At 40.4% G+C, this 21,104-nt stretch overlaps 1 protein-coding gene across 2 annotated transcripts; it reads right to left on the reverse strand.

Annotated features, from left to right (window-relative positions):
• Positions 1-872: 872 nt before the first annotated feature.
• On the reverse strand, positions 873-19,388 carry REEP2 (receptor accessory protein 2). 2 transcript variants are annotated; one of them, XM_058848795.1, is made up of 11 exons: positions 19,320-19,359; positions 18,901-18,973; positions 17,432-17,570; positions 16,795-16,852; positions 15,264-15,340; positions 14,063-14,131; positions 13,739-13,859; positions 13,081-13,194; positions 12,578-12,725; positions 12,133-12,290; positions 873-10,190 (listed from the first exon to the last, which is right to left on the reverse strand). In XM_058848795.1, exons 3-11 carry the CDS (start codon positions 17,539-17,541, stop codon positions 10,116-10,118), a joined length of 930 nt encoding a protein of 309 aa, XP_058704778.1. In that variant the 5' UTR covers positions 17,542-17,570; positions 18,901-18,973; positions 19,320-19,359; the 3' UTR covers positions 873-10,115. The 2 variants fall into 2 exon arrangements, with proteins under 2 accessions (XP_058704778.1, XP_058704779.1); XM_058848796.1 differs by lacking the exons at positions 14,063-14,131; positions 16,795-16,852; positions 17,432-17,570 and having other exon boundaries at positions 19,320-19,388.
• Positions 19,389-21,104: the final 1,716 nt, after the last annotated feature.

Below are 21,104 nucleotides of genomic sequence, written 5' to 3' on the forward strand. Positions count from 1 at the left end.
TTTGATTCATCGCACTGGCAGGAAAAACTGACAGCAAGGCGGTAAAAGCAAAAGGCTCCACCTACAGAAGAGTCTACTTTGGGGAGGAAAAAAAAAAAAAAAGCTAGGCTGAATTTCAAAGCCAAAAAGGATTTCAACTCAATCCACAACAGAGACTCAGTCCATTACTGCTGTTACGAAGTTCCAGGTCAAGACCACAGTTCATCAGCAGAACACCAAGTAAAAAGATGCCACTAGAACTCTGCCACTAGCTGACTTCCCCTCTCATCCCAGCCACTACAACTGCTAGCTCCCAACTACCCACTTTAGCCAATAGCTGTGTCTGCGGAAGACCAACTGTTACTGATAGCTACAGTAAAAAAAATTCTTCTAACAACCCATTTTTAACTTGCAATTTCACACCCTTTCTGTTGTCTGTACCATACATTTTCCAGTATGTAAGCTGAGTTCTTACTACCCGCTCTGCAACAGTTATTATTTCCTGACCGCTCTAATGTTTCATGCCTAGGTATAGTAGCTATGTAGTACTGACTAAACATTTGTGCTTCTGCACATGGATCCAGAAAAAGATATTCACCATTCTCTAACTTTGCACATATGAATGCTTTCCAAACTCTATGCTCCCCAAAAGTTATTTGCAATTACAGTTCAGGTAGGTCTCCTAGATGCTTAACAGCAACAGTATTTTATTCTGCAGGAACAAAAAGGCCACCTAACAAATACACTTGTGACACGAATCCAAGTCCTCAGTTAACAGCTGGGAAGAGGACACAGCCTGAGAGGCAACATTTAAATGGGGAAACAATGCCAGGACAAAGCAGTATCCCAAAATTTGCCTTATTTTTACATAGCAGAAATAGCAGGACTCTGTATGCATTTTCATGTCTTTATTCATTCAACAATGGAGAGGGGGAAGGGCAGAAGACTAAACACATAAGACATGAAGATAAACTACAACTATTCAGAAGCACAGTTTGAGAAGATAAAATAGCATTTTTAAAAATAATATCCACAGGCATCAGTAGCAAGGAACTGGGGCATGAGGTGGGAGAAAGGTACATAAACTTGCTAGCAAAGAACAAAAAGCCATACCTTCAACTCATACATCTATAAGCCTATTCGACTGACACATGTAGATTTAAATTCAAAGTATCTGAGACATTTATCTGTCAAAATAAACTGGAAACAAAAACTGAATAACCTCCAGAACCTTTATCCCCCACCCATATTAATAACTAAACCTTAGCACAGCAACTTTTTCTTTAGAGGTGCCATCACAGACTTGTGATCAGTTGTGCTTGGGAGCACCACTAGTCAGAGAGACCCACATGAGACAGTAGCAAGAAGCAGGGTTCAAAATTTAGTCCTTAGATAATGCCTTTTTGGTCTCATCAGCAATCTTCAGCAAGTGGATACAGCCTGAATAGACACAGTATAATAATGAGCTTTTCCAGATACTCTTTAACCCAAACAGAAGGGCTGTCTTTCCATGTTTACGACCCTGATCCCTCAAAAGGGAACTTAGCCAGGAAAACCACTTTTAGTGAAAATGTTAAAATAATTGAGAAGAGAAATAAGGATCAGTCGCCACCTTAAGGAATGAGAGCACATCTGCATTGATAAAACCTTCTGTATTATACTCTGGATAGAAACAGAAGATAAGCAATGGGCCCTTTAAAATAGGTTCTTCAAAAAAGAGAATGTTAAAAGATACCTAAGAAGGGTCTGGGTATTAAAGCAAACATGAGATTAAGGTTCTGTACATTTAAGTCATTACACTGCAGCAAGTGACCAAACTTAATGAGTACAAAAAAATTAGTGACAGAATTCAAACAACTCCCCCTCCCAGGAAAACTCAATTAACCCAGTCATTTAACACCACTGTGCTTCAGCACATGGGTAAAAAGGCGACAGTGTCACGATGAGGTATTTTCCACCATGTGTTTAATTCCAAATTACCCTCTGGTCATCAAATAGACTGAGCAGTAGCAGAGACAGAAGACTGCACTAGCTGAACCAGTTCAGTTTGGGTTGGCCTTTTCTCTGCTTTCCTTTTCAGAGGTAATAGCCTTCCCATGTTACAATGGCTCCATGCGTCAGTTACCATATTCTTGCGGTAAATACAAAATGGTCGCAACAGCTGGCTTTTACAAAAATTAAGCTATTAAATGCTGCTTAATTCTATTTAATTCAATATATTCATTGCTCCAAATAAGCAAGCAATAGCAGCAATATTATAATTGCTATTCAGTTGCTAGATTCCCCAACAGAGCCTAGGAAAAAGGAAAAGCTTGGAAAAAATCTGTGATTTGGCTTTGGCTAAATTTATATCTGCACTCTTCCTATAAAACTGACATTGAGTGTTGTCAGTAGAGAGCCTCTATGTTAGCTCTACACTGGCAGAGATAAATACACTAAGTACAAGGCTTAGCCACAAATGCCCATTTCTAACTCCCTCAATAACAAGTTAATTTCTTATAACTCCTTAATACCATTACTAAATGTTTCGTAGAATGCAGTACATGCTCTTGGGATGGGACACACCAGGGCAATCCACAACTTGTGCTTGAAATTTAGCACCTGCCCAGAAGCACTGTGTTGGTTTACCTAACTGATCATAAGAAGGAAAAATAGAGACATATTAAATATATTTTATTCTCCTTGTTTTTCCCCTGAAGTCTGACATTGAAGAATCCCCAGGACTACTCTAAATTCTATTTTTCTTTCCTACAGAAACCTCCTAGTATGTATTGGATCCTCCTTCAGTCTGCAAGTCTCCATCTTTGCTGTTGTAAATAAAAGATTTTCATACACTGGAAAAAATCTCATACTGTTACGTTATGTTCCTACTAGGATTTCCATGTGTTTTGAGAGTGAAGGTAAAAAAACCTACGTTCCTCTTGCTGCTTCCTGTATAACCTTCTGGCATATCAGCCAGTCATCTCAGTTTTGTATTGCCAGGACACTTGCTGACACTTCCCAATCATTAATGAAGAGAACGGGGCCTAACCCTGAGGTATGCTGCTGGCCTCTGAGCAGGCTTTCTGGCACTGATCTGCCCCCTTGGGCATAGCCATTAAGCCAGTTTTTTTCTCCACTGCACTGTCTGCTCATTCAGACCAGCTCTTCTATGTAAGAATGTTAAAATCCCTCGGACCCATATGCTTTTGTACGGTTAACAAATACTAAAAGTCAGGTTCTTTTTGTGAAATGAGTGCACCATTAATTAGGTCATTTACTTTAAAAAAAAAACACCAAAAAAACCAAAAAAACCAACCACATCTGTCTGCCTGTTCTTCAGAATGCTAACTCTGTTGCCATGGTCACAAATTACCATAGTAACATCAGATAGATCTGTATTTTTAGATTAAATTTGCTTCTCTTTTCACAGAAAATAAATCCAACTGAAAGAAAATACTCATCCTTACCAGGAAATACTACTAAAATTCAGAGTATAAAGTAGAACAACACACAGCAATTGGTTAATTAATAAAAAGCGGGGGTGGGGAGCCCCATGGTGGGGGCTGGAATCACAAACATTACCATTTTCAGAGCTGCTTCCTGCAGCTAAAAAAATTGTTTGAATGTAAAACAAAAGAAAAAAAGTGAGGAGAGTTATTCTGTAACACTATTGTCTCAGTGAGCCGCATTGGACAGTGGCTCAATTTGAATGCCCAGAAAGCATAAATAGCCTTTTCAGTCAAAGGTTAACAGCAGTATTATTTCATATTCCTCCATTAGAGCCCCAGCTTGTTTTGTCCCTTACCCCCAAGTAGGGCCTTCGCGCATACCTAGGAAATACTGCTGTTCTACTGTCATAATTGAAATAACCGTTGTGAGACGTGTCTCTGCTCTCTCATAGTCAGTGATTTTATGTTCCACTTATACCCTCTGGTGGACAAAGAGTAATCCACAACCCTCGTGGATTAGCACTATGCTAATGGGGAATTCGACATTAAAATGCTGAGTCAAACCCAAGCATCTCTAATTTGAGATTAATTTGAGAAATAATCTAACAGAGGAGCCAGAAATAAAGAGTCCCTTGACTCAGTGCTTTCCCAAGTAAGGCAGCAGCATGAATACAGAAGGTTTATATTCAATACTAGGTTTGATGATCAGGAAAATTCCTCTCCATTTAATAGTCACCAGAATTTTTCAACTTCTTCCTTTCTGGTAAGTTATTAAGCATTACTTGTGATAAAAACTTAGTTCCCTGGTATGTAAAACTTTATATGCTTGCCATCCAGATTGACTTTCCTCCCAAACCTGCTACAACGATCATGACTCAATTTCCTACCTTTCTAAGTCAGTATAGCAATGTATTTCCACTGCTGCAAGAAATGCTTTAGTGTTTTACATAGTCTCAGACAGATATATTACAGAAGACTTGAGCTTTTGCTCCTTTAGTGTTCACTTATTTTTGCAGTATTCCCATAAATGTTACTTCTAACATTATCTGGTTAAACACTGACAGAATGCTCTTGTCCAAATGGTCTGCAGTAAGCACATTTCAGTCAGAATTCACTGCAAGAAAAGGGAAATACGTCAAACTATGCTATTTGCAATAGATGCTCACATTCCACCTGGGAATCTGGCCTTAGGCCTTGTTGTACAAGTTACATGTATTAATCTAGGTCATAGGTTTAAATAATGAAAAAAGGCTATATTACAGCTCTAATACAGTATATTTCAAATCTCCAGTCAGTAAAATGGAAGCCAGTCCTTGCTTAGTAAGAGTAAACATTAAAAACATAACCAATTCACAGAAGAACAGAAGCTCAGAAAGAGAGCAAGAAAGTAACACATAGCTTGCAAGGGGCTTTAGGCAAAGATTTTAGGCATGTAAATAGCAATGACCTAAATTTACCTGCAAAATTGCAGGGGAAAAAAACCCACCAATTTGCCACTGTTTCTTTTCACTCCATATTATTTTAATTCCTGTTATCATCAGGAATAGAGGACTAGAAATTCTGACACTGAATTTTGGGATTCTACAGATAACTGTGTGAGCATAGCTAAGTCCAGCATTTGGTTCACCCAAAAATGCAGGCTTTGGTAGGGGGCAGAGGGTAGAATTTCCTGGGCAAACATATCTTCTGGAGCTTCCTGCTAGTACTTCTCCAGCATAACACATCTACAAAGTGATGAGAGATACTTGATATTCATCTGGTCCTCCCTGCAGATCAGTTGCCTGCTGAGGTAAAAAGTCAAACTTTATTGTTCTGAAGGGATGAAGTTTGAAGAATCTCAGTGTATGTAGCTGAAGCCCAGTTTAGAAGATTGGGGTTGGGGAGGGGGTGTAACGAAAGGGGGAAGGGAGGGAAGGAAACAGAGATTGACTCTAAGAGAGAAATCAGGCTCAAAAAAGAAATCAAGCTCTCATCTGTAGAATGCTGAGTTTAAGTGCTGCTTGAGGCTCAGAAAGTTAGCAGTATTTACTGGACAACTCTGTACTATACACAGCTCATTTTCTACTCTAATTCTATCTATTTATGTATCTCATAAGACAGGTTCTTAGCTGCTATGCAATTATTGTCTCCATCTACTGTTAAAACCAACTGTTTTCACAACTTCATCTGCATACCTCTTAAGATATTTTTTGAGGCCTCTAGGCATTTTAACAATACCTGTAAGGAACATAAGAAAGAGTTATGTTTATAGTGTCTTGCAATGGAGCCAAATACCAGATGAAAAGTGACCAGGAAACATTTCTCCTCAGTAACACAAAAGCATGTTCTCATGCAGCATATGCATTTCTGCATATATTAACAGATCTTAAACATTAAACTCAGTAGATTCTAGACCAGAAATAGCACACAGGAACTGGCAGTGGGCAGCCCCGACTGAGTTGTGAGGTCAAACCAGAGGACCCCCAGAGGCCCCTTCCAATGCTGACACCTCTGTAGTTCTACAAGCTCATGTAACTTCAGAATACTTTCCTGGTTTTTCATGTATCTGACTTAGCAAGGTAACTCACAGAGCAGCACCACATCCTGCTTCAGCCAGACAGTATATTACAAATCTCTAGTGCCTAAAGCAAGAAAAGCTATAGTACAGACCAGTTACATAGAGATGTCAATTCAGTATCTCCCCAGCAAGCAGTAATGTGACAATACAGTGCCCCCGTAAGAATACAACTTTTTTCCCTAGATTTCTCTCTTAGGGAACAATCCACACTTTCTAGCATTACATGCAACTTTGGAAGACAGAAAGAAATCAGCTCAATTCAACAGCTGCTCTCAAGCATACAATGACACTTCACAGTTAACTTGTGAGCCTCCTTAATACAATGCTATGTGTAGATCAGAGAATCAGCAGAGTTCTCCATATAAATCTTACTTTTCTCCTAAGGCACTAAATTTTCTGCTTATTAAGATGGCACAGAATAAATAAGCACTTCTGGAAAGTTGCGGTTCTCTAGAAATCTTGCTTTCCAAGAAAGTATGTTGTGAGGGAGTTGTACTTCCAAGAGGGATGTATAAAAGAAAGCCCAGCACTGCAAAAGTACAATGAACGGAAATCAATTCATTAAAATGAGGGAAGGTGAAACTTCCCCAGAACAAGCTTTGCAATTTTAAGAACACTAGCACCCCTCTCTTCATATATGCTCTACCTACCAAGGAAATTATTCTAGTCTAAAAGAAACCAGTCCCAGAAATGTAAAGCTGAAGAATCACAAACTCAATTTTTAAAAAGTAAGTAATAAAGATATTTAGGTAATGTATAAAGGTTTAAAACCTGACGGTTGTCTCCCCTATATTTTCATACTTCTTACTCACCACGGAGGATTACTGCCAACAAGAAAACATTTTTCCCTTTTATGCAACAAATCATTAAGTTTCTCAGATAGGAAACCATATTTCACTATTTTCTTATCCAACAGCAGAACACTGACTCATAATACTACAAAGCATGGAAGTAAAACATTTCTTTTCAAAAGGCAGTCATGGCTTCAACTTTGTATGTCACGGTACAGGTATTTTAGGATAACTTATAGGCACACGAAGTTTGACACACCCATACCACCCTCTTCAGCCCCCACCTTCAAGAATCATTTTCTCCTATTACACTTCTCTCCGTGGCCAGGCATATTAGGAAAAGGCTCTAAACATTTACCGAACACAATAGGTTCTACTGCTAGGTGAAGATTTAACCATTTGCTTAATTGCACAATGAAGCCCACAGATGATACTGAAGAGAAACTACATTCCAGCATTTCCTGCTGAAAACACCAAACAGCAGCTGATAAAAGCATTTTATCAAAACAGCACATTCAGCACTCTCATTAACAAGAGAATTTCTATGCAAGACAGTGCCATCCAATGCAGAACTGTATCTAGAAACTCACTAAGAGGTCATGTGGGTGGTGGTAGATCTGCAGTGGCTTTGATCAAGCAAAGCACAATCTAGCAGTCACATTTGTACTAGAAGAAGAAAACAGTATCCGTGCTAAGACATTGTTCTTGCTCTGGGTAAGTTCTGCTGCTCAACATCATCAGCTTCATATCGCACACTAGATAGTCCCTACTCCAACTGCAGACTCACTCTTGCAAACAAAAGCCAATTCCCCTTGTTTACCCACAAGCTAATGACATCAAGCATCAATGCTAAGTAAAAGCTGCTTAGCACAGGACCTAGCTTAGGAAGACAAAGATAAATCCAAATACCAGAACTGAATCTTCAGAAATTCTTCCTGTGCTTCAAAGCAGAAAAGCCACTACAAATAAATGGATTCTAGAGAAGATTCTGGAAAGCCACTCTGTGGAAACCTAGTAACCGTACACTATCACAGCAGGCACAAGGAAAGGGCGAGAAGATCAGTGCAAGGGGAGACTTGGCCTCCAAGTCAAATCCCTCACAATGATTTACATAAATAATTTGCTATGCAAAATTTTGATTAAAAAAAAAAAAAAAAATCAAGAAACATGGTCATAGACATACTTGGTATATAGAGAAGAATGTTTCTCTCTTGCTCAGTACAGTAAAATCTAGGAAAGCGATTCTTCACAACTGGATCTTTCACATAACCATAAAAGATTTTTATGATGTCTGGAGAGAGGAATTTAATTTGGAAACAGGAAGTATTCCTACTTCAGGACATGCATTTGCATGTGCTAGTAAGACATGAATATGAAGTTTGCTAATAATCTAAAAAAGAGAAAAATAATTGTTTTTTTTAAACTCAGAATCAAGGATTTCCTACTGGCTTCTGGATAAGGCCATGTGGATAATTTAGGAGAAATATTTTGCACAAGATGGAAGTTTCTAACATGGAGTGTAAAGATTTTTAATTTTTTAAAAGCTATGAAAAATAGTAAATCCAACTTAACTGGCTTCCTGAAATAACTGGTCAATTTGAGAGAAAAAAATTTGCCACCAAGATGATGGGAAATAAGAAAATTTCTTATTTCCTAATCTTCAACTTTATAAACTTTTGAAAGGTTTCAGAAATACTTGTGGAGCATTAGTTGCAGAAGTGCTTCTATAGCTTGTCAACAGCAAAATACTGGGCTCTCTGTGAAGAATTCACTGTAATTTCAGAAATGTGGCAGCAAAAGTATGGGACACAAACACTTGTATGTAGGAGCCAGGTTCCTGTGATAATTAATTTCAGTGAAAATTAAAACCATCTAGTATGCATTCAGACACCCATGTCTATAATGGTGCACCTTCATTATAGATTTTAATAACAAGAACTCTACTCATAAATCTCATAAATTTTCATTGACTCAGCAATGTGGCATGTGTACAGGGGATCTCCCTTTAACATTGTCCAGGAGATTAGTATGGCTCGGCATGATGCAAATTTTCTCTGCAGCACTGCAATTTCACTCCCACAATACATATTCTACATTCTTTGTAGTTTTCTGTCCCAAGTGTTAAGTATTGCTTGAGTCTCAGGACACTGATAAACATGGCACAATGTCAGACAGAAAATCTGTGCAAGGGCTGCAGCAGGATAAAGCAAGAGGACTGATTAATCACAGTATTATGCCACAGTCCCTGCTTTTTATCCCCCATAAATGAAATCCTGAAGTTAACGGAACTCAACTGTTAATATATCAACTGTTTCGGTTTTCACGTCCTGAGGATTGACTCTCCTAAAGCTGAGAGGTGAGGGCTTCTGAAATTCTCAAGTATGCCCACAGACTATTTTGAGACAGATTTTCCCCAGCCATCTGCTAGAATAAAAGAATTTGTCTGAAGCAGCAAGCAACACAATGACATGGGTTCAACCACCACATGGCAAAGCGAGTATGCTTGCCATGGAACTGCATGGGACCTACTGCACGTGACTCAACTCATTCTGATGCTCTCACGGAGTCAGAGTAAGCATTAGAACCTGAAATAAAATCCAGCAGCTTCAAAAAGAGCCAAAATCTTAGAGATGCCAAACTTTCCTTCTCAAGAGTAACTCTTAACTACTTCATCATGTAATGTGCATCTAATAGCACATTTTCTTTATTAGTTTTTCCAATTATCTCCCTTCACCTTCCAGAAAAAAACAAAAACCAATCTCTTCATATTCCAGTATGAGTAACGGGACTCTAGCATATACCTCCCATGAGCCAGTTCTTTATGTTCAAAAGCACTCAGCATACATCACTTCAGTCACTTTCTCAAAGGCAATGGACATATTAGGTACCGTCCATTCTAAAGGAATATGACCCATGGTGGGCACTTCTTAACAACACGCAGCTGCAGGAGAATACCCAGAGCAAGATAAGACATTTTAGAGAGCCACACACCCCGTGGAACTCCAGTGTCTAGTATTTTTCTAGCTTCTGTGCAATGGATGTCTCTAACCCTAGTCGGTTTTTCCAGCAAAGATTCTCAACTAGAGTTAGTTATACAGTGGGAATTCCAAAGCAACTGGCTATGTACAGACATATCAGCATTCCCTCCAACAGAGAGATGAAAAGGAGAAAATTCCTGAGGATTTGTATCCTCTACTCTGCTTTCTGAATCCCAGCCTCCCCCTTGCCTTGGAATGAGCTCTGTAAAGCAGTATCTGTTATGTACAAGAATCTCAGCTCCCTTCCTTTGGAGAGTTTCCCCATGAAAGCAAAAGGCAAATCCCAGGACAGAGACAGGTGCTGGGGGGGAAGGTCGCCTTAGGATGACTCGCCAGAAGCAAGAGAGCCAGAAGCTTTCTTCTTAGGGCGGGCTTTTACACTTCTCACTGGAAGCTGAGGAGAAAGAAAAAGAGGCATCTTAGGCTAGTTTATTTTAACATCTAAATGTCTAACAGAATGATGCAAGAATGCAGAGTGAAAATAGGACAAAACAACTACAACATGACTTTATTCATGTCATCTGTTGTCTCAAAAGGCTATTTAACCATTCCTTTTTTTTCATTAAATAAATCACTCAACATATCCATCAAATAGCAACCAGGAGAAGACATTCTAAAGCAGGGTATGTACAGTAGTAAAATCAAAGCCAGCTGTCCAAACGAAAGGTTAAGCACAGATATTTCTAACTGGTAACACTCACGAAACATTTCACTACTCTAACTTTTCTGCTTCCTAACTTCCATCACCAGTGCAGTTCTCTGAAAGCTACAGAAACATCCTGAACTAACCTGCACACTTTACTTCTGTGTCCTTCATTCTAGATATTGGCAAGAAGAGCACATTTAGTCATCCATGATGCATTAATCCCTGCCTGGCAACCTCAGATCTCAGTCAAAGACCTCCTAAAAGTCCTACATCTGACCCAAAGATCCAACAGTCTGAGCATAAAAATCAATATGCCTGCAAAGGGCTTTATCGGCATTTCTGTATTCACAATAAACAGCATAGAAGAATTCAGTCTGTCTTTTCACAATTTCAATTTGAAAAGTCCTCACTAGGAAGCTCTGACTCAAATTTTGAGCCTCTTGTTTCCCTGCTCCTCTCTAATACAGTAGACAAGAAAGAAGAGGGGTCAACTCAGAAATAAACCACAGAAAGATCCAAGTTAAATTAAAACGCGTCTGTGGACATGGATGTCCAACCCTGGAGATAATCAAAAGCCATCTAGGCCTGGGAACTGGCTCTACATGAGCAGTGGGTTTGAACCAGATGAATTCAGAGATCCCCTCCAACCTCAATTATTCCATGATTCTATTACAACGAGCACTTAAGCACATGGAAAGTTTTCCACACACTGTAAAATCAGATTAACAGTACAACTTAAAATCATGCTCTAAGCAATTACTTTTCTTCAAACTATTTAATATTTAGCCTGAATATTGGACAATGTGTGTCAGTTATATAGCATTCTTTATCTTAGATAAAAATAGTAACATTAGAAATCCAAGTTTAATAAAGCAAATAGGACCCCAACTTCATAAAAAGGGAGAAGCATTTTATCATGTACAAATCTAACCATAAGAAACACTCAAGTAAGAGTTGAGGCCTGGAAAGCAGCACCTCAAAAAGCATTTTCTACAAAACATACCTGAAAATACCTGAAAAAAAGATTGCTAAGATTAAATGATTCTTGTACATGACTGCATTTACTTTCATGTATGGTTTATTTTAATAATAAGAAATCAGGCATCTCATGCCCCATCTGAATGGCCGTAAATACCTTGGATCATCACGTGAACATAAGACAACTGAACAATCACTAGTTACTCAAACTTCAAGAAAAAACCCCAGGAATGGGGTAGGTGGGGAGTGGTGTAATTCCCCGTACCTAGTGTGTAAAAGTCAAGAGAGGCCTAAGAGGGTACACAACTGCTGCATTTAGATGATGAAAAAGTGAAAAGTGATGAAAGTGACTGTCCCAGCAATAAATGCCACTGTTATAAGTTCAGACCATAGCAGACAGGAGAGAGGATATTGTCAACAAAACACATTAAAAATATCTCATGCTCCACCCTTCGACACAAAACCCAAATGAAAGAAAAGCTGGGTTCTGGCTTATCACAGAGGCTTACAGGCATGATAAAAATGCAAAAGCTAGAGACAAGTACAGCAAGTAGACAAGTCCTCTGACGTAGGACTCATTAGCAAAGACAGTCCATTTTATAAACAAAATTTATACATACAGCTTCTACATGCTGAGACTATAAAGCTAGAGCCTTCCAACCAAGTTCACAAATCAATGTCAGTGCTGGAAATTATCTATACACCAACTCACCTCAGCTTTCATCACCTTTTTAGGAGTTTTGAGACTCTGGGTACGTTTAGGAAGTTTGTCTCCTGCATCTTCATCTGATGGGTCTGTTCTAGTGTCTGATGGGGTTCCATTAGACCTATGTGCCACACTGCTCTCCTCTCCCGAGGAGTAACAGGAAGCTAAGGAGCAAGAGCAAAAGTTTTTGCAAATCTTTTAAAAGAATATCATGAGGCTTAAAATGGCCCATCCTCAAGGAACGCATGACAGAGAGATGTCAACCATCCTGAATAATGATAATGAGATAAGTACAGAGATGTATATTAAATGAGAAGGCTCTAGGAAAGACAATGCAGCTTCTCCCAGATGATCTACAATCTTGTACTCCTTCCTGAGACCCAAGGCTCAGGGAAGCCCTCCTGGCTCACCATCCAAGGTCTCATACAATGGCCCAGCAGGTGCTCTGTACCTGAGTCTTCAATAGGTTCCAGAAGACTCGCACCAGAGGGGTGCAGCTGTGGATCACGGCTTCGCATATGCACAGTATCTTCATCTCGGATCAGAGTGAGATCCTGCATGCTGAAACTTCGAAGCTTCTCAGACAAAACTCCCTGGCCCTAAGGGGACACAAAATTAGGGTGAAAGGCACCTCACCAAGATCATCTCACATGGGATCACTCATTCAGAAGAGGAGCCCTGTTCCCCACTAGGGTACTCTGAAAAAAACAGAGAAGGAAAAATGTATGCTCCCAAGAACAACAACTAAGATGTTAAAGCAAAATCCACTCCACTACCCCTCTACTTTTTCTAAGTCAAGGATGGAATTACCTGCAGGGCAAACTGGAAGGAGGGGAAAGCAGGTTGGTGCCAAACAAATAGTAGTATCCCTAGCAGGCCCGTAACACCTAAGTGCTGGTACACAAAAATAAATTGCTGGAGAATTCCTGAATGTTACAGACGGCATTGCATTACCTTTGCAGCTGCAGTAACTGCTGCATTGGCAGCAAGGTTTAACCCTCTCTTGCCAACTCGCATCATCGTTTCGTAGCTCTTGTCACAAGCCTGAGTAATGTATTCATCAATTTCCTAGGAATGGAACATGGCATTTAGCTCCTCATTACAAACACGATCAAAGTTTCCCCATCATCACCCTTACAAACACAAGGCTCATCTGGACACTCTTTTTTCAGGTGTCACTGATGATATAACTTGAGTTTCTCTGCTAATTAGAGAAAGTGTGTAAGTGCAACTTTAAATTACAGTACAGTATTTCCAAATGATAACAACTGAAACAAAGCAGTTGCTTACACCAACAATGTGAAATAATAGACTGGCTACAGAACATGCTGCTCCTATCACGATTCAAAAGGCTTAACTACTGACAGTGACTGTAAGGGCTCATGACACTGGGTTAGCCAAGCACACTTTCTAAGCATTAGGCAAACTATTGGCTACACTGCAATCTTCAGTAAGCTGCAGTATGACATTGTTGTCAGACACAGAATCATTCTGCTTTCGCTAAGGTCAGCACAAGGAAGATTCACTGATTTCAGTTTTTATCGTGGCATAATTAAGTTACAAGTCAGTCAGTCCCCAGACAGGTCCGTATATTCCAACAACAAGCAAATACCTTCTCCTTATTGGAGAGCGTTGGGTGCACAAACTTCCTGTAGAGGACACTGGAGCCCTTGGTGTAAGGGGAGAGCAGCCAAATCACAAATGCAATTTTCAGCTCGAAATAAAAGGGAAACCTGAGAGAAAGAGGAAAGAAAAAAAGAGGAGAAGAGAGAGAAAGATGGAGAACTGGAATCAAGATCAGCACAGAGACAGATGGAGATAACTAGTAGAGAGCAACACAGGCGGAAAGATTGCAGGCAAGGTAAAGGCCCAGAAAAAAGAGAATCAATTATCCAGGTCAGAAAAGCAGAACCCTTTTTAGAATCCTAGGACATACCTTCTTCGAGTATCATTTAGTCTTTCATCCATAGCCATGAAAACTCCATAAACAGGGCATCTCTCAGCCCTGCAAACACACCAAATTACAATCTGATAGCTACTTTCATAATTCTGAAGTTTCTTCAGAGAGCATCCAGTGGATGTGTCAATGTTACATTAATTTCTCTTCTCAATTTCCAAACTTTTCAACAATGTGTCTTAATAATGTCACATTCCTGCTAAAGCTGAATGGACACTTTCAGGCTGTTTCTGAAACTTTCAACAGCTACTCCTCAGATAAAAAAAGCAGGGCCAGTGTAAAAGAGCAGGCAGAACACAAGCCTGTCATCTCTAACCCTCACCCAATAAAGTCTAGGAAAATTATATAGCAGAGATTCTTCAACCAAGTGAATGCAAATTCTCTACTGACTCAATTAGTAGGAAGAAACTTCTGTTTTCAGAAGTCCTTTATGTGAATAAGCTGAAGTTCTTGTACTTTTTCAATCTTTGCTCTTCAGATTTTATGCAGGTAGAAACAAAGCTGCTGAGCACTTTTGTAAGGCATGTGTAGCAATTCATGACTCTTTAGTAAATGAAACTCTAGACCAACATTGTTTCAGAGATGAACCCAAAGCTCAAACACTGAGGCAACTGAAGATACCCTGTTTCAAAGGTTCAGTTGAAGCCCTGTAACAATGAATTATCACTTTTGGAGGCCTCCATACTGCCAAGTGTGACACAGAGCACTGAAAGGAATAAGAATCTGCTTCCTTCTATTCCAATCCCTAGTGGAAGTGAAGTTCATAGTGCAAACCACTCACAGCACAGACATGCATGTGATCTGCTCGTCCACATAAAAGGCTGTCAAACCAAAATAGGTCCCTTCCTTCTACCATTTTTTTAAGGTGTCTTTTAGACTATCGTTTTTCAAACCATACTAGTTCATATCAACAGCTTCTCAGAAACATTTCAAGTTATAAATGGATGAAGATCCTTTTACAGATACGGCGCATTTACCCTAACTTTGCAAGCAAAGGAGTTGAAACAGCTAAGATGGCAGCTACTACCCACAGTATCTAGAAACCTGCTGACTTTTCACAGGGATTGAAAACTCATAAAGGAGACACAGTTTATTCTTAGCTTAAAAAAGGTAAAAAAAAACCCAAAAGAAAGACACAGCAATAACAAAAAAGCCCACAGCATGCCACCAAGGAACTCACCAAGAAAGAACAATGTCTGTGAGTGTTTCTGCAGTGGTGAAAAAGGCAAACACAATCCAGTACATCATCCACTTCACCTGCAAAAGAGCAGTCACTCAATGGATATACACCAGAACCCAGAAAAAAAGTTAAACGTGTTCTCAGTATAAAAGACTCATCTCCACACATTAAGACGGATTCAAAAAGAAAGCATATATAATCTGTAATGGAGATGGACACATACTAAATGGTACATTTCAGTCTGAGAAAACATGTAGGATTACTGTGCTCTAAATAGAGAAACACATACAAATACATTGATGAATGCATGCCCTGGAGCAACATTATGAGGCAATAGTGTTAAGGTCCCAAATGACTTATCCAAAAAGATTTATCAGTTCACTTGAAGAAATTACACTCTTCCATATATCATGGATACCGTGAAAAATATATATACACTCACATATGCAAAAGTTTAAGTTTTAACTTAAGCATTTTAAGGGAAATTGCTAGTTTTCTATCTTGTTGAGAAACATGGATATGAGAAACATACTTATGTTGAGAGCATAAATAGCAGATAAATGAAGAGGACACCTTAATTAAAAGCAATTTAACACTCTTAGTGTCATCAAGAATAGGAAAAAATAACTAAATTGAGTCAGGTAAATGCCTCATATTAAATCCACACATTAATCCATATACTAAAACACATGAACAATTATGTTCATATAATAATGACATCTGACAAGCCTTGTTACAGCAAATACAATAAAAGCAGGTATTGCCCCAAACTTGCAGGTGTTGGAATATTTGGTGATTTGTTCTTGAAAGACCCTTCACAAGTTCCTCATAAAAGAAAATTAATCTGCCTCCAGCTGCTCTAACACAGTGAATGGTTTAGAAAATAGTGGTTAGTAATCCAAATTATTTCCACTTTATTGTAAACTTCCTTTTTCAGAACAGAAAATAGCAAAACTTGTATTTTATGGCTCTCTCCTGCCTTTTTTTTTGTTTTTGTATCATCAGTTTGGACAAGACCAGGCATTGTTCAGCTGATCTAAAGCAACTTTTCAAAATGAATGATTAAGTCCTCGATGCAGCAACATGAATCAGCTCTTGTATGAAGAAGTGTGTGAATAATGATAAATCTAAGTTTGCAAAAAGGGTGAAAGATTTCAGAAAACCTATACACCAGTAAATCTTACTTCAGCATTAGGAAAAATGAAGGCAATAATAGCAATGAAAGCAATTAGCAAATACCTACATATATGTAACAAAATTAAGATTATGGGTTTTTTTTCAGGAAAAAAAAAATTCACAAGTGTAGCAGAACTCTTAGGTTTCCATAAGCCTGTGCTAGCTATAGTGCTTTCCTTACAGGGCAAGGATATATGAAGTTTCTAAATAGTTTCTAACAGGTCTATACAAACACTTAAAGAAACAAAATTGTCAAGGATAAAAATGAAGGGACCACTGAGGATTAACAGTTAGTTAAGAAAAAGAAACAAAGGATAAAAAATAAATGGCCACTTTTCACAATGAGGAAAGTTACCAGTGGAATCCCACAGGAATCAGTGTTGAGATCTGTGCTGCTCATCTTCATGAAACATCTGGAAAAGGTTGTGAATAGTAAAATGACAAACTGTGCAGAAGATACTTTCCTACCCAAGAGATTAGGTAGGAGTTGATTAAAGAATTCAAAAAAAGGATCCTGATTGATCTCCGGCCGACATTTTGTCCCTAAATGGGATTAAATACAAAGCAATGAATTTACAGTGTCTGCTTTTTCTTAGTGAAAACTATTGCATTTAAACATGTTAGCAGACGTCACTCAAAAGGGGTCACTGTAGACAGTCTAAGCTTAGCGCTCATTTTTCACTCTGCTAACAGAATGCTCAGGAGCATGAACTGAGAACAGAAAACATTGTTTTGTTACTGTTTAAATAAACTTCACGTTCACATCTTTGATACTGGATGCAGGTCTCTTGCTTCTGTCTCCTTCTGTCACCCTTCACCCTATGCTCTAAAGCCAAAGGAAAAAAAGTATAGCTCCTAAATGAACTAGAAGGATCCATCTTTTAGTTCCAGAAGTCCCTGCAGATGACCCTGCAGATGCAGAAACTAAAAGAGCAGAAAGCAGATGGGAAGAAGCCCTATTTTTTTTTTAATTTATGACAGATCACAAACACCTTTCAAAACTGAGGGTTAAATAAGGCTGCATGTTTCTTTTCAATCCACTAAAAGGAGTCAGGTTTTTGCTGCTCAGTCTGATGATCACCAGCTTCAGGTAATGGCACATATATAGTCTCCCCAGCTTGCACCAAGAACCTAAAGGAATTCAGAAAATGCAAAAGCATAATTGGAATGTAGATTTGACCAAAGCTGAAGACGACATGTAAAAAGGAAAGAAAAGAAAATTGCTTTTAGGACAATGTGAGCTACTAGAGCAGTTTGCCACAACTGCTGAAGGATTTATCCTGAATTTTTATCACGGTGGTAGAGAAGACTAAATTTGCACTGTATTCTGATGTTACTGATGGACTGTTTGCGGTAGCTTGGTCTCAAGTGTCAACTCAAGCTTCAATACACCACTTTAGCACAGAAACACCTCCACCACCAAATCCTAACCAGTGTTGGTTCTTAAGCACTATGAGCAGGCAGTAGTACATAAAACAGCTGGATTTGAAAATGGGCAGTACAGCATTCAAGTTTTCTGCTGACTTTTCACATGAAGAACAGTTTGAACAGATATTACCCCTTCTGCTGTTTCCCCCCCATCTTTCCACTTGTGTTGAGAAGGAAGAGAAGCGCTTCAAATGTAAGTGAATTAGACAGATACCAGTCCAACATCTAACTGCTTATTTCTGATGCAGTCCTCTCAAGGAGAAATAATTAATATGTAAGTTCTAGCAGTTCAAATACATTTTCTCAAACCACTCTAGTATTTTCACTGAAACGAAAAACAAAATTATATTTCTTGCTGCAGCAATCCAGACTATCTACTTCAGGAAACTTATGCCACTGAATCACTACGCAGAAGTCCGAAATTAATGCCATACTTTTCTACATCATAGGTCTTGTCTCAAGTGATCCACTTAGAACATCCCTTCTCGTTAGAAGGCAACACGCTACATCACAAAAAAAGTCTGTTGTTTTAAATATGGCAATTGTAGCAATGGTGTAGACGGAGAGAGGGAAAGAGTTCCAGAAGGGAAAGAGAATGAAGTTTTGACCAACATAAAACACTGATCACAAGCAAAATTGATAGGAAGCCACAAACCAAGCATCCTTTTGGAAGAAAACAAAAGTAGTATTGAAAAAGCAATAAAGGACACAAATAAGGACAAAGTTACGAGAAAGAACTTGTCTTAGACTTGCATATGCTTCCAGACTGCACTGTTTTCCCCGCTTTCCCTTCCTCACTCAGCATCTCCTGAGAAAAAACAGCCCAGGTTTACAGGTTGAAAACCTCCCATTTCAGTAAGCACCCATCCTTGGCAGCTTTTCCAGAGACGACTGGAGCTGCTGCTCGGGTGGCCTGGCTGACCGAGCCCCTGTGGAGCAGGAGTGCCATCGTCCAGGGGACAGGCCGGGGGCTTGTGAGGTGGCCGCGAAGGACGAGGCGGGCGCTGCGCCGGCACGGCGAGCCCGTACTCACATATTCCTTTACGTTTTTCGTCTTCACGGCCTTGTAGGAGGAGTACGCCGGGTAGAGGGTGCCGAAGATCAGCCTACGAGAAGAACAGACCCCTCAGTGCCTCGCGGCGCCCCGGCCGCGGTGGCGGGCACTGTCCTCAGGATGCCGGTGCGATGCCGGTCTCCGGGCCGGGCTCAGCCGCCCTCACCGCGGCGCCTCCCGTGGGCCGCAGCAGCCGGCGCGGACCCGCCCGTCTGCGGCCGCAGCGACCGCGAGGGCCCCCGCTCCCCAGCCATCCCTTCCCGGGGCGCGGGGTCCCGCAGGGCAGCACCGACGCCACCGTCAGAGCCCCGCGGTGGGCCGCGGCCCCCGAGGCACCACCAGGGAAGGGCCACGAGCAACGGCCCGCACCTCCCCGCGCCCCGGCCGCACACACTCACACCACGAGGCGGGAGATTATCCAGGAGACCATGGCGGCACCGGGCGCGGCTCAGGGCTGAGCAGCGGCAGGAGGCGGCTCTTAAAGGGCAGGCTCCTGCAGCAAGTGCAGCTCCGCCCCGTGTGCTTGCATGGGAGGAGCCGACGCGGCGGAGGGAGAGGCCGCAGGGCGCCGAGCATCCCGCCCCGCTGCGGAACCCCGGCGAGCCGCGCTGCCCGCCCCCTGCTAGGGGAAAGCCCCGCGCTCGTTCGCACCAGGTCGGGAGGTGCGACGGGAACCCGGGAACGGAGCCCCGCCAGCGGAACGGCAGCAGCGAGGTAGACAAGTGGCGTTGCTGGAACGATGGCAGAGAAGCGCGCAAAGTGAGGAAAATTACAGGAGAGTGCCGAGTTGAGATCACGGGCACTTGGGAAGTGATAGAGTAAGAGAGACCAAAAGAAGCCATCTTCCCTCCAGCTGTCTCCTCCAGGGAAATCAAGACAACAGCTATTACATGCTGCAAACAAGGTAGCTAGGTGTAAAAGCGTTTTAGATATCCACAGCTCCGAGTTTCACCCAAAACAGGATGCAAAACAAAACTCAACTAGCCGATACTGACGTTTGCGTTATCAAACCAGAAGAATAAAGTGTTACTTGTAGTTTCCAGGTAAGATACTCTTCCTCGAAAGCTGAGAGGTCAAAGATTACTTTGTTAACTGTACAAACAAAGGTGAACAATGTATGTGGGAATATCCCTAGTGCAGGGTGGGAAATGTGTATGCTTAAGCATACTGGAGTACCGGAAACTGTTGTATTTTAACAGCTCACCAAGGAATACTGTTAAAAGAATCTTCCTCCTCAGTCAATGCCAGTTTATTACTGCGTCCCTGGGACCTGTATATATATTACAGTCAAGGATTGATTAGGCCCCTTACATAGATCTCTGAATCACACTGAGATATCCATTATATAATACATATATTTACAAAAAATATACTTTTTAAATTAAAAAAATTCGCTAGAAATCGACTATGGTTCTTCAGCTAATTAAAAAACAAACAAAAAAACAAACAAAAAAACCCAAACCAAAACACACACAAAAACCAAACCCGCCCCCCCCCCAAAAAAAAAAAAAATCACCACCAAAACAACTCACATCCACAAAAAAAACCCGAAAACAAACAAACAAACAAAAACCCCGAAGTAATACATTGCGGCAAAGTCTCATTAGTTGCCGATAGTTGCGAAAGAGCCTTTATGAAAAGGAATGCGAACAACAAAAGAGTCAGAACAAAAACAAAGAGCTGTTCAGGAAGAATTTTCTCATGAATGCATGAAATTCAGTATAATGAGCAGTGATGACAAATACAAAACATTGACAACTTCCCATTACATGCAAGAGGTGAAAACACAAATGTCTCTACAGACAGTGACAAAGAACATTTTGTCACAGTCTGCTTTTGGATCTGAATGTCCACAAAATAATTGCATAAGGGACTGCACAATTTACACCACTGATGGCATAATTGACCTACTAATAGGATACAAGGAATCTGCTTTCACATGTCCAAATAACACCAACACGCAAGACCTTCAACAAAATAACTGCATTTTTAACTGCATCAGTTTCCTATCGGTGACCAGCACAACCAACAGGCCTGTTACTTGAGTAATTTGTTTGTGCCCGGACGAGTGGAAGATGCAAGCAGAAGAGGGAAAATGCAGAGATCTGGTGAGTAACACATATGACAGTGTGAGAACACTAAATAACTGCAGCATGGGTGACACCTAAGTAAAATGTGCCTTA

This window comes from Poecile atricapillus, chromosome 13 (genome assembly GCF_030490865.1).
Source record: "Poecile atricapillus isolate bPoeAtr1 chromosome 13, bPoeAtr1.hap1, whole genome shotgun sequence".
Classification (NCBI taxonomy): Eukaryota; Metazoa; Chordata; class Aves; order Passeriformes; family Paridae; genus Poecile; species Poecile atricapillus.

Bases quoted from the DNA above. Each gene is read 5' to 3' on its own strand.
- REEP2 (XM_058848795.1), bottom strand. From the start codon at position 17,541: ATGTGCCATTACCTGAAGCTGGTGATCATCAGACTGAGCAGCAAAAAC. The intron at 12,291-12,577 runs GTACAGAGCACC...CTTGCTCCTTAG, and splicing joins GGAACCTATTGAAGACTCAG to CTTCCTGTTACTCCTCGGGA. The intron at 10,191-12,132 runs GTGAGTTGGTGT...CTTTCTCCTCAG, and splicing joins AAAAGGTGATGAAAGCTGAG to CTTCCAGTGAGAAGTGTAAA.